Below are 13206 nucleotides of genomic sequence, written 5' to 3'. Positions count from 1 at the left end.
CCTCGATCATGTGTGCCAATCGGCTGTCCATCTTGTCTACTTCAAGTTCAGTCTCGATCTCCTTAGTTGCTGCCTCGACGCTGCCTGTGAGGTCTCGGCACCAGACATCGATGTCCGTGATCTGGCTTGAGTTTTCGTCGTGTTGCGATTCTCTTAGTTTCCCAAAGTCGTTCCAGTCAATCCATTTAAATTTACGTGTGCCAGCATGGTGTGCCCCAGGAAGAGGGATCTTGATTTCTATGATCAAGTGGTCGCTGCCCAGGTCCGTGGATGTGTTGTGCCACGTTGCCGGTTGCGAGCCAAAGTTCTTGATGAAGGTAAGGTCGGGTGTGGTATCTCTAGACACCGAGTTGCCTACCCTTGTCGGGTGAGCCGGCTCCGTAATGAGGACGAGGTCGAGCTCGTGTGCATCTTGCGACAATTTTCTTCCTTTGGCGAGGCTGTAGCTGTAGCCCCAGGCCGGGTCAGCGGCGTTGAAGTCTCCCCCAATTAGGAGTCTATGCCGGTCTGCCATCTTGCAGGCTCTGTGCAGGAGTGACCTGAAGCGTTGAAGTCTTTGTGTGGGACTGCTATATATATTGAGGATGAAGATGCTGCACTTCCTTTTCCTTGTTGGTATTAGTTCGATGAAGGTATGCTCTATCTTGGTATTCTTGTAGTCGTGCTCTATGAAGGTGCGGCAATTCCATTGCCAGACTGTTAGTTGTGGTGCGTTGGAGGTCATGTTAGCTGAAAGGTGGGTTGTGGGTGATTGCCTTGGTTGCCGTGCACTTGGGCGTATTGGGTGAATATCGGGTGGTTCATAATGGCCTCGATCGCTGATTTCATGCTGGCGAGAGTCTCCTTGATCTCCTGGATCTCTGGTTTGAGCTCTTTGTTTTCTGCTCGCAGCTCCCTGATCGCTGCGCGGGTCTTCTTCTTGAATGAAGGTTCAGAGACAGCCCTCTTCTTGGGCGCCGGAGTTTCGCTGTGCTGATCTTCGTCGGTGTAGTCGTCTTCGTCGGCCACTGGCGTAGGCTGTTTCCCTGCTTTGGGCGGACTTGCGACGCTTGCGACGTTCGCGGACAGGTGTTCTTTTCTTATCGCCGCGATCTCCTCAGTGAGCTTCTGAATCGTGGCTCTCATGAGTGCATTTTCTTGCTTGAGCGCGTTGATTTCGTCGTCTCTCTGTGGTTGCCTTTGATTTTGGTTGCCATTCGTTTTTCCTGGTGCTTCCTTCTTGCCACCTTTAATGGTATCGGCCCAGGTGACTCTGTCGCTCGACGAGCGCCTGTTGGTGCTTGCGTCGTTCCTACTGCAGCTGCTCTCTCTCGAACAGCAGCTACTTCTTATAGTGCTGCGATTACGGGAGGCGGAGCGGTCTCTAGAAGGCGTTCTTGAATTGCTTGAGCTCCGGTGGAGAGCCGGGAATTCCTTGCGCGGTGGAAGTTGTTCATTGACCTTTCGGCTCTCCCATTAATTGCCTCCTGCGGACGATGTACGGCGTCTTGTAGCGGGCCTTGCATTCTCTGTCAGCGGTGAGGTGTGCTCCTCCACAAAGTCAACATTTTAGGGTGCAATTGTGGTCCGGCTCAGGGTTTTGCGTGCCGCAGCCCCTACACGTACGAAGCGTCGGAGTGGGACACACATCCTTACGGTGGCCTAACCGGCCGCATTGGTGACACATGTCGATTTGTTTGCGGTATAGGTGGCAGGGGATGAGCGCCGCCCCGTAACGAATGTAGTTGGGAACTTTGTGGCCGCTAAAAGCGACGATTACTGTAGTCGTGGTGCCGATGCGTTTGGCCCCCAGGGCCAAAGGGTTCCTTAAGTTGACGATGTTGTTTTCGATGTCCCTTGGGCTATCTTCTATGGGAATTCCACGTACGACGCCCTTGGTGGAGTCGTACGGGGCGGTTTCGTAGGCGTTCACGTCGTGACGGTTGCCTTGGACTACGATCGTCTTGATCGCTGCGTAGCGACTGGCGCTGGCGTCCTTTGGGGTACTGACGACCACAATATTTTGCTGTACATTGGGGCAGATGGTATCCCCCGTGCTGTCATTGGTTGAGACGCTAGCAGCTGCTAGTATGGCTGCCGATACTGCGGGAGATCCCACCTTGGCGATATTGAGGCCACCCTGCGGCCTCAGCACGATCTTGAATTCTTCTCTCGGTAGTACCGGCATGCGTGCTGCTTTGATGATCTGCATCTTGACATTCTTGGTTTCCTTGTCCCGGGACTTCGTTGAGCCCTTGATTGTAGTGCCGCTGGCAGAGGACGACATGTTCGCGCTTCGCTGTCGAAGCCTCGACTGTCGTGCGCCGGCAGTTCTCCACCCTGCCTCCGTGGATAAATCGTCGGGGGAAATATCTTCTCCCATCACCTCGACGTTCATCGTGCGAGCAACGTCAGCGGTATCAGACTCTTTCGCGTCCCAAAAAGTTAAATTCGGCTGACGTTGTGGATGCGCGCAATGCGACGAAGAGGCTGGCAGCCAAAGCAGCGACTTGGTCTGCTCTTACTTATAGCAACATTTCCCATTTTCGAACTTCTGTTCATGAAAGCGCAGTCATTGGCAGTTCACGCCAATTAGTGCAATAAAAACGACGTTTGTCAATCCTCTGCATTCATGCAGCACCAGCAGAAATTTTGTCCAGTGAAATAGGGCCTGGGGGAATTTTCGTGCTGCGAAATAGTGTCATGTTTAGACGAAGTAGAGTACATAAAGCATTAAAAAGACAACGAATGTCTAACCTGCTTAGGAGACGCGCGATAAATGTTTCGACCAGCGATCCGCGATAGCGCGCGCCTACCGCCGATCGACTACGACAAGTTTGCTTGTGGGGAGCACAAGTACAAGAGAAACGCGTGCTTGTAAGTGGAATAAATTTATAGCTTGATAAATTATATAATGCCTTGAGGGTACGGAAAAACAGAGATGTTTGCCGTGCCCGAATTTAGCATCGCGAGATGGGCCGTCTGTGTTGCTGCACACTGAACTCGAAAAATATCAGTTTGCTCGGAGCGAACGGACTCAGTGAATGTTTTCTTTTTTTGCGGTCTCCCGGCGCTGGCGTATGCAGTGGGATGGGGGTGGCAGATAAGGCCAGTAACTTTGACAACCAGGAAATAATGACCACCAATAATAATTTTACGGTCACTGTCGCAAGCTACGCACTAACCATATTGTGTGCACTCTGACAATGGCGGTGAATCATTTCGAGATTTCACTTGGGAAAAAAAGTAGCTAAACAATCAGTATCCTATGTAGAGCACGACATCATCCCGATATTTTTTATTGGAATAATTTTTGGCTTTGGCTATTTATGTTTTTGTTTTGCTAGCTGTTTATTTTACTTCTTTTACCTTTCATGCTTGCCTTTTCCCCCTCGACATGAAATCGTGCGTGCGCCACTGCCTCTGGGCGACGCAGGAAAACCAAGAACAGGCAGCGCACACGTTGCCTCAAGCACCGCTCGGCGTAAGCGGACCTCGAAAACAAAAATGAATGAGCTTTCCCTGGTATGTAGCCGACACAAAGCACCCTCAAAAACATTCTTGGAACGCGTCGCAACAGCACCAACCTTCAGAATGACCCCTTTTGGGCTATTCTGTCACGCACTGATTAGCCGAAAGCGAAAGCATGGATGCCCGTCGTCAGTTGACCGCACGGTACACAGTTGCGGCGGTTTTAGGTGCAGAAAGCCACATGGAGGCGTGACGGCCGCAGCTAGGCTAGCTAGACGGTAGACCTCCCACCTGCAATGACGGCAGCCGGCGTCGGTCCAAAACCAACACTACAGCTTACGGGCGCCGCGCAGCCGGGTCGGGCCGTCGGCGCACGCTTGTTCTGCCAACCACCGCCGCATTTCGCGCCCGCCAGTCGGCGCCCCCGTCGCTCAAGTGAGCTCCGTTACGTCACGGTGTTTACATACAGGGAGAGGTCCATTGGTTTACAACACGCTTACATAATCGCTATAATCACCTAGTCTCGAACCCAGACCGACGGCCGTTAAAATCAGACTACCTCAAAGTCACAATGTTTTTTTGTTTGTTTTTTACTCTTAAGCCCGAAGGTTTAATGGCGACTAGTGTTTAGCAGTTAGCCAAAAGAAAGCCAGAATGTCGGTAGTGTTCAAAGCGAGCCAGTCGATGGCGTAGTGTCATCAACTGGTGCTTGCAGAAAGTGTCATTGCTGTACCGTTTAAAAAACGGAATGTTACCAACTGAGCAACACTAAACTCAGCAGCACATCATTCAGCGGCATAACTCGGTAACGTAACTCGGAGAGAAGTGATGCTCACGCGTTCTCACATGTATGTGAAAGCTTCGGTACACCGAGCAGTTCTTTTTGTTTGTACGAACGACGGAGTTTAAGGTTTAGCCTACCACTAACAGATTCGCTGTAAAAAAAAAAGCGGAAAAGCAAGCAGGTTTTCAAATGCGCGAAATAATGTACTATCAAGATACATTGAAATACGGACGGAGTGTGTGGTTTTCAGAACATGCCGTGCACCATGGCGACAAGACGCATATGCGCAGTTGTTCCAAGTTACGAGAGTTCGTGTCCAACCTTGGTGGGAAAGTGCATCCCTTGGCGAGAATGTTGATTTGCCTTGGTCAAGCGTAAATTATTTGAAAGGACTAGGTTATTCCGATAGATTTTAATTCCCCTGTGCACAACTGTTGTTCGACGAATGTACATTTGAGGCGGCCAGTGCGCAATCTACGAAATATTACTAGCGTTGTCAAGCTTACTTTTCGAAAAGCAACTAACGGGAGCGTACTTTAGAAACTCCGTCACAAAATTTTGCCGCACGTGAGAAGCGCCGGAGAAGAGAAGTTTCATTATCAACAATTACATGGTGCAACAAAATTTGGTTCAGTATTTTCGTTTTTTTTTTTATTTTTCTTCCTAAAATATGAGCAGGGAAATAAGAAAAGATCTAATCTAATGAGGCTCAAATTACTCATGTTAACTGCTACAGTGATCGACAACGAAAACCACTCGAAGCGCCACAAATCGTCTTACTCCAACTTAACACCCCCACCGTGAAAACAAATGGCGTCAGTTGTAGGTTAGCCGGCGTGCCACCTTCTTTGGTCGGGGGCGAGGGGAGGGTGGCGTGAAGGCAGCCGCGTGGAAGGCGCCAGCAGCGAGGCTGACGGTCAAGGCCCGGCCCAGGGCCGCACACACTCCATTGGCGTAGACGAAGAAGAGCGTCAGGCCCGCCGCAAGGGCAACCCGCTTGTTCTGGCGGAAACGTCTTCCCCCCAGGGTGAACGTCTCCACGTGGATCTTGAGCATCTTGCAGACCGCCGCTGTGCACAAGGCGCTCAACAGGAGGCCCGGGAACCAGAGAACAAAGCCGCTGAAGATCACCAGGAACAGCGCGCCGTAATTGCGGCTGAAGCGCTCCCAGTTCTTTTGCATTCGCTGTACCACCTCCTCGGCCGACATAGGGACGGAGATCTTCCTAAGGTCGAAGAACTGTCCCCACGGCTGCGCCCTCAGCCGCTGGGCCCTCCACCAGCTAGCGTTACTGAGCAGGAACAAGATGCGGGCGATGGTCTCCATGGCTGCTTGGGCGCACTGTATACAGGGTTGCTGACCCCCTGGCACTGCTGTCGAGCGGCTTGCCGAAGCTCCTTCAGTCCAGCTGCGGATGCGTGTGGATCTGCTCACGAGTTCTGGCTGATGTGGCTCAGTTCGGCGGAACCGCAGCGAATCCGGCGGATGTTGCAACCCAAGAACCCAAGCCTGAGCACGCGCAATGCCAGCGCAAGCTACGAGATGATGATGATGACGCTACTGTGAGGAAGATGAGGTGGTGTAAAAAAACTTACACAACGGATACGCCGGAGACAGCGGAAAATGTCGCCATGTGAACTTCGTGTTTCTGTGAACTCATGTATCGTTATGCCACGGGGCGAACTTTCGAATAACAGCTAACCAGCTCTATTTCATTGTTAAATGACGTTTTCTGCTCCTCCTCCTACGCCTCCTCCTCTTGAGTGCAGTTTTCCTATAACGCATATCCGAATACTGGGAAGATAAAGCTGCGGAAAATGTACCGAAATATCCCTCCAGGTCTGAACAAACATTTTGTTACTTTATCTTTACCGTAGACGTGACTGGCTCTGCTCAATAAACATCCATAGTGGTTAGAAGCCTGGCATAAAACCAGCCTATGCGTACAGTGGGTTATTCGGAACTCAGCCTACAGTTTTTGCAGCTGCATGTCTGCATATACTTTCATGCCATGACAACGTAAAGAGATGTGATACAATACTTTCGAGCGTTCGGCAAGGTTGCCAAAACTGTTTTACCTTATAATGTATGATTACCGGGACTCGTAATGCCTTCTGTAGAAGCCGACAGCCCTGAAGGCCTACAATTTCTTTCGGTCTTGTATTTTCGCTGTTGCCGGTTACTAACACCTGGCTATTCCTTTTGTTCGAAAGAAGCTGACGCCTAGCTCCGAATCTTCGCGCCCCGCACAGGACCGGCTTCGCAAGGAATGGGGCGACGCCGGCAATGTTTCTTCCGTAGCGGTATGCAAAACTAACTTTAACTCACGCCTTGAGCTAGTATATGTGATTTAAAGTATATTATTATGATAAAAAGTTACGCACACGCAGAATCTGGTGCGTACAAGCATAAGACGTCAACCGAGCGCAAAGAAACAGCAGGGAAGGCGAGCCCGAGTGAAGCAGACTACAAATGCGAGAATCCCTAAGCCGACGTCACGGAGGCGCGCTCCGCAGCGCCGCCCGTGTTCGCGCTTGCCGCCAATTGCCGCGCAGTGTACGTATATCTGCGATGTTTTATAGGCTCCCAACGGGTGGCGACTGCCTGCCTTGTGAGACTTTGAAGCAATGTTGTGTACATGTTTGTATATTGATAAGGTATGTTAATTGTATGTATATATGCATGCATGTATGTATGTGTGTATGTATGTATGTATGCATGTATGCAATGTATGAATGTATGTTGTATGCATGCATGTATGTATGTATGTGTATGTATGTATGTATGAATACATGTATGGATGTATGTATGTATGTACGCATGTATGCATGAATGAATACGTATGTATGTATGTATGTATGCATGCATGTGTATGTATTATGTATGTATGCATATATGCATGCATGTATGTATGTATGTATGTTTGTATGTATGTATGGATGTGTGTATGTGATGTGGGAACGCGACCTTAGCGCGTTCCCTTTCGTTCGGCTTCGCCGCACTGCTTGCTCCTCGCGGGAACTTGCTCGGCAAGACGTCGGCGAGGGGGATCTACCTCCTCGCCGAAGGAGTGTCTTGTGGCCGGCGAGCGCGCGCGGGATGCAAGCTGCGAGAAGTTGGATGCTGGGGAAGCGAGGTGACAGGACGCGGCTGGCGACCTCCTTCCTTCGAGGATCGGGCAAAAAGGAGGGTGACAATGGCTGCCATCGGCGTCCCAGCGAGGCAAACGCGAGCGCGCTGAGGCGCCCCCGGAGATGACTGTTGTCGCGGTGAGTCGAACTTCTCGATTCCCTTAACTTCCCCGGGCGAGGAACCAGACCCTCGCCGTCAACCAGCTAGCCTGCATGCTCTTTGTATGTTTATTATCCAGTAATAAATGTCAATGAGCGAAAACACTTTCCGCTTCCTTTGTGCTGTTGAGCCACGGCCCGCCGCGGCTGGCGCGGTACAGCGCGCAGTCGCGGGGTGGGAGGAAGCTTGCTTGCTGGGCGAAACGAGAAGGCAAAGGCTGATTAGTTTCTCTCGTCGCCGGCTTTGGTATTACATGGGGAAAGTAACCAACCTACTTTAACCCCTCTATAAACCCCACAGTATGTATGTATGCAATATGCATGCATGCGTGTATGTGTATGTATTATGTATGCATGTATGTATATATATGTGTGTATGTATGTGTATGTATGTATGCATGTATTTATGTATGTATGTATACACGTGTGTAATGTATGTATGCATGTGTATGTATTATGTATGTATATATGTATGTATGTGTGTATGTATGCATGTATGTATGTATGCATGTATTTATTTATGTATGTATGTATACACGTGTGTAATGTATGTATGCATGTGTATGTATTATGTATGTATGTAAGTATGCATGTATGTGTGTATGCATGCTGCATGTATGTATCTATGCATGCATGCATATATACATGTATGCATGCATGCATATATGCATGTATGTATGTATGTATGTAGGTGTATGTATGTATGTATATATGCATGCATTTATGTATGTATGTATGTATGTATGTATGTATGTATGTGTATGTACGTGTGTATGTATGCATGTATGTAAAGAACATATGTCAGTTGTACGTACTTCGAGAAAAACAAAACAAAAGATGCTAGCTCCAGGTAAGGGGGAAGGTTACTTTTTCTCGCACGCCACTTAAAAATAAAATTAAACAGTTCAGGTACAAAAATTAGTGCCCTTGCACTCTGTGAAGAAGGATGACCTGCAAAGCAGCGCGCCCTCCACGGAGTGCACGAAACAAAACACGTTTGCTTGTAATTTACGACTGAGCATATACTTCTTAGCCAATTACCTGAATGAAATTTGGAACAGACCCGAGCTTTATCCTAGCGGACAAACGTAGCGCTATCTCTTTCCCTCCCGGGTCATAGGCATCATGCCGTTCGTGTAACACGCCAACCCAATCCACTCTACCACAGATAACACCGGACCGGTCGCGTCGGGTCGTTTGACGGCCGCCAACACAACACACATGTCATCAGTAGAGGTATGAAACCTATATCTGCGCGTGCTCCCCCCCCCCCCTTTAAGCTGAACTAGCGATATTTTTCCATGTCGGCGTTCCAAGCGGGCCAGGTGCTGTTCCTCCGGGAGGGTTTCGCAGCTACACGACCAGCTGGAACTTAAGGCGGCAACGGCGGCGGCGGCAGCGGCTTTCCGTGGTTTTCGCGCCCATTCACGCTTCTGTTCGGGCTGACGCTTCTTATGTTTCCGCTCTTCTTCTATCCCATACCGAGTTAACCCCTCGAGGGCTTCGAGCTCTATACTAGTGGACACACACGTGAATGTCACTTTCGCTGCCCAGTCGTAGGCATCTCATTGTCTGTGCAACACACCAACCCAAACCCAAACCGGTTGATGGCGGAGGACAGCTGACTGGGCGCATTGAGGCATGAAACTGCCACGCTTAAATCTCCCTCCACCCCAACGGGTATGTCATCGGTAGCGGCATTAAGCCCTGCCTTGCGTGCATGCCCCCTCGCTTCACCCCCAACCCGTACACGCCTAAACCGGCAACGGGGGATAGACGCCTATTAAGCGTAAGATAGTCTGGCGAATGGAGAGAGAAAGACGACCAGACTAAGATCTATTCTTATGCTTCCGCCAAAAGAACTATGACCAGCTGGTCATGACCAGCTGGTCATAGTTCATAGTTCTGGTCATAGCCCTCGTTGCAACGAGGGCCGCCGAAGTGAAAATGTTGCTCGGAATAGCTTTCAAGCTAAAGAAGAATAACATGCTCACGCCGGCGTTCAAACGGGGCAAGTTGCTTTCAACCGGCAAGGGCGCGCAGCCAATGGGCGAGATGGAATTTGAAGCGGCAACGACGGCGGCTACGTCCTCGGCGGAGGCGGTGGCGGCGGCTTTTGGGGCGTCTTTACACCCATGTTTACACCCATTCGCGCTGGTGTTGATTCTCCGCAATCATCTGATAACGGCGCTACGGCCGCTGTCAGCCGATTGCGCAACTTGTGGAAGAGGCATCAGTGGTGGCGAGGGGCATAATCGTGGGGATAACCGCGTTGTTAAAGAGAGGTCGGCGGTGGCGAGGAGGAGCCCCGGAGCGGCGCCGAGTAAATCTGCTTCACCGGAATGGAAACTGGGGGGGAAGGGGGGGGGGGGTGAGAGACATATACTGCTTTGCAGTAAAACTCCTCCGGACAGCGAAGTTTGCCGCGCGAGCGCAGCGCCAGCCGCGACAGACACGCGCAACTCTGGGTCGGTCCCCCCGCGCCGACCGCCTTCAGTGCCAGTGAACGCAACTTTGCAAAAAACGTTTGTTATAACGTTATTTGCGCGTGTATTTACTACATAGTGCAACAAAGTCATGCAAAATGTTATATAGTCGGGGGAAGCCTCCAAATAAAACGGGGCACTGATAAAATGCTGTCGCCTCGCTGCCGAGCCGTTGGCTAGCACAACTGGGAAGCACGTGTTCAAGGCTTTGCATTCTCCCGCGGATTCTTCTTCTCTGTTTTTTTTTTTTTTTCTCGCAGATACCGAGCATGGTTGCTGAATCTTGAAAGGCCCACATTAAGCGAGCGGATTACATGCTGCCGTGGTGTACGATCAGCTTGTTAGTAGGCTGGTTAGCAGGCGGTCAATACACATAAGTGCGCTCTGAATTTGGTAACAGAGAGGGCCCCCAAGCACAGTTATAGCATTGTAGTTTTATCACCCAGCGGTTATTCTCTGCTTCATCTAATATTCCACGTGCTTATACCGCCGAATTAAATATATAAAACCACATATGGGGCGCGGACACTTATAGGCGTTAATGTTTCCAAATGTTTCGCGAGCTTTTGGATAGCATAAAATCACCGCCTCTTCTTGCAAAAGAAACACTAAAATTGTTGTCTAAGCCACTGAAAAGCAAAGAAAAATAGAGCTAAGACGTGCCGCAATAAAAGTTGGAACAATATGTACACAGGAAAAAAATTTTTGCGTTCGGGGAGGAGCAGGAGGAGGACAAACTTTATTTATCCCATCCGTTATGATTGCGGTCACTCTGGACCAGTGAAAGGTGTACTCAGGGAACTAAATTTTTCTCCCGTGACTTGTTGTAAAGGTGTTGACGGTAATAAAAGCGCTACTATTCCATCCTACGGAGGTCTCCTGCCGAACCCGTTGGCGTGGAGAGAAAAAAAAATACCCGAATATGAATATTCCGTAATTTATTATGATACGCCTATTAGATGTTCTGCTTACCCCTCCCCCATCCCATCCCTGCCCAAAGGAATTTCTTGTGATAGCCTTCTCGTGAAGAGTTTCTTTTTTGGGGGCGTGCTTACATGTATGCAACTATAGCGTATACTGGGCTACAACTGGAAGCCCAAAAGTTTCTCGGCGAAGCGGGCAATTATTAACGTCCGCACTTTCGCTATACCTCAACAAAAGTGAATTTCATACTGTTACAGGTATGGAGCATCACATTCGGATCAAAGACCTATATGTAACTCCCATGTGGTCCAGTTAGTAGTTCTGCAGTCGCATGCAAGTGCACTTACATGGATGGAATACCCCGCGCGGGAACATCGCGCAACGTCTGATATATTTGCAGACAAAGCCTCCTCTTTTGTGAATTGAACAATATAAATTACGTTTTCTTTGAAGCGAAACATGCTGATCTTAATGAAGGTTTTGCCCCGCAGGCAGGCTGTACAAGCGTTTCTCTTCTGGGCATCACTCCTATGCGGCCTTTATATGCCTTCCTATACGCGAGTTCAAGCGAATAAATCCTTCTCTATTTTCCCATGCACTATATGTGGCAGGATTACTTTACAATCTCTTACTTCGTTTTAAGCCCAAAAGGGGCGACTAATATGCTTAATCCGCGCTGCAAGAAGAAGAGCGCCCCCGAGCCAGCAGCGTAGCGGCTTGCGGGGACCGACCCAGTGTTGCGCATATCTGCCGAAGGGGGCGCTGGGTGTCGCGGGCTCCGTGTCGCCCTGTGGGCGCTGTCCGGAGCAGCCGGCCGTCACCGTCCGCCAACGTTCCTAGATAACGTTGCCGTCCGCAGCGACAACTCGGGTTTCGAAGTGGAAAAAAGTTATGTTACGTCCTAGGTTTCCGCTCCTGCGATTTCCGTAGATCCCTTGCCTCCCTCCAAAGTCAGCTGTGACAGTCCCCCACGGTGGAGCAAAGGCCCGCGAGCACTGCGAGTTTCTTTACTGCGAGGGCGTTGGAAGGCTTGTTCTGCTGCTTTCTTTGGACTCCACGAAGCTCTCCGCTCCTTTTCCAGGTTCCACCCTTTCGTGGGGGGAAAACAACTGCCAACATTTGCCGTTCGCTTATCAACTGGACGCAGTGCTTTAGCAGGAACTCGTACGAGGGACAAAATCCCCTCCTCCGCACTGGCCCCGCCCCAAAGCCGTGCGGCAGTGGTGGTATACCTTGAGGCCTTCGCCCGAGAGCGCGCTGCAGGCCTGTATCTGCCAGGCGCGGTCGCGGACGGCCGGCAGGTTGAGCCCGTCGGCCAGTTCGGAGGCCGGCGCGCTGTGCACCAGGTCCTGCTTGTTGGCCAGCACGAGCAGCGGCACGCCCAGGAGCTTGTCCTCGGCCAGCAGCTCGGCCAGCTCCACGCCCGTCTCCTCGAAGCGCGCACGGTCCGAGCTGTCGATCACGTACAGCTGCACGGGACCACACTTGGCCCTCCGGACTTGCCACGACAAGCGCGAGGAGGACAATGCCGCACAAAAGTACGGCATATCATATTACACGCCGACTGGTTATACTGTACAGTCGACTCTCGACAAATCGGAGTCGACTTTCGGATTGGAATTTTCGGTTAATTGGAAGTGATGTTCCGGTCCCGGCAGTTTTACATGCAATTCAACAGAAGAAATCGCCCGATAATTCGAAGCTAAAACCAATATATCGGTAAATTGGAAGTTATTTCGAATAAAAAGTACCAACGTGACCGTCATATCTCGATAAAATTCAAAATTTTTAAGCGCCAAAACACCGCCGTGCTCTGCACTGTCGGCGCCACCGCAACTGAGGGAGCGCACAGTCGATGGAGCGGCAGTTCTTCAGTTGAGACTCGCGCCAGCGCACGCATCCCTCTCCTTCCAGGTCCCCAACCTTCTTTGTTCCGCACAGCGCCGTGTGAGCGGTCTGCGTGCTCGACGCTTCAGGCTTCGACTCTGAACTATCGAGGGCAAACCATGTCGTACGCTCGAACAAAATCAAGACGATAGACATGTTACGCACTAATGGCAATGCTGTTGCTTTCTGTTTAATTGTAAGTTCGGTTAATTAGAAATTTTTTGAGGTCCCGTGGACTTCGTATTAACGGGAGTCGACTGCACTAGGTTTTTCGTGGCGTAGGTGTCTCTGTATGTGCCATAATGGCGGGAAAAATAATCAACCACAAGTCGCCATTTAATAGTGTAACGTTGTTGCGCCTTCTACAAAGCTTCAAAGGGGAACC

General features: G+C 50.3%; 1 protein-coding gene across 1 annotated transcript in view; it reads right to left on the bottom strand.

Annotated features, from left to right (window-relative positions):
- Positions 1–13206, bottom strand: part of LOC144156098 (ADP-ribosylation factor-like protein 3) — a 32221-nt gene that overhangs the window by 15469 nt on the left and 3546 nt on the right. Inside the window, exon 4 of the mRNA XM_077687894.1 lies at positions 12167–12403. Coding sequence (XP_077544020.1) covers positions 12167–12403 — 237 coding nt within the window. The remainder of the gene's footprint in view (positions 1–12166; positions 12404–13206) is intronic.

Source organism: Haemaphysalis longicornis, unplaced genomic scaffold (assembly GCF_048455015.1).
Source record: "Haemaphysalis longicornis isolate Haplotype H1 unplaced genomic scaffold, Haemaphysalis longicornis Haplotype H1 scaffold_1, whole genome shotgun sequence".
Taxonomy (NCBI): domain Eukaryota; kingdom Metazoa; phylum Arthropoda; class Arachnida; order Ixodida; family Ixodidae; genus Haemaphysalis; species Haemaphysalis longicornis.
This window is presented reverse-complemented; position numbering and strand designations above follow the sequence as displayed.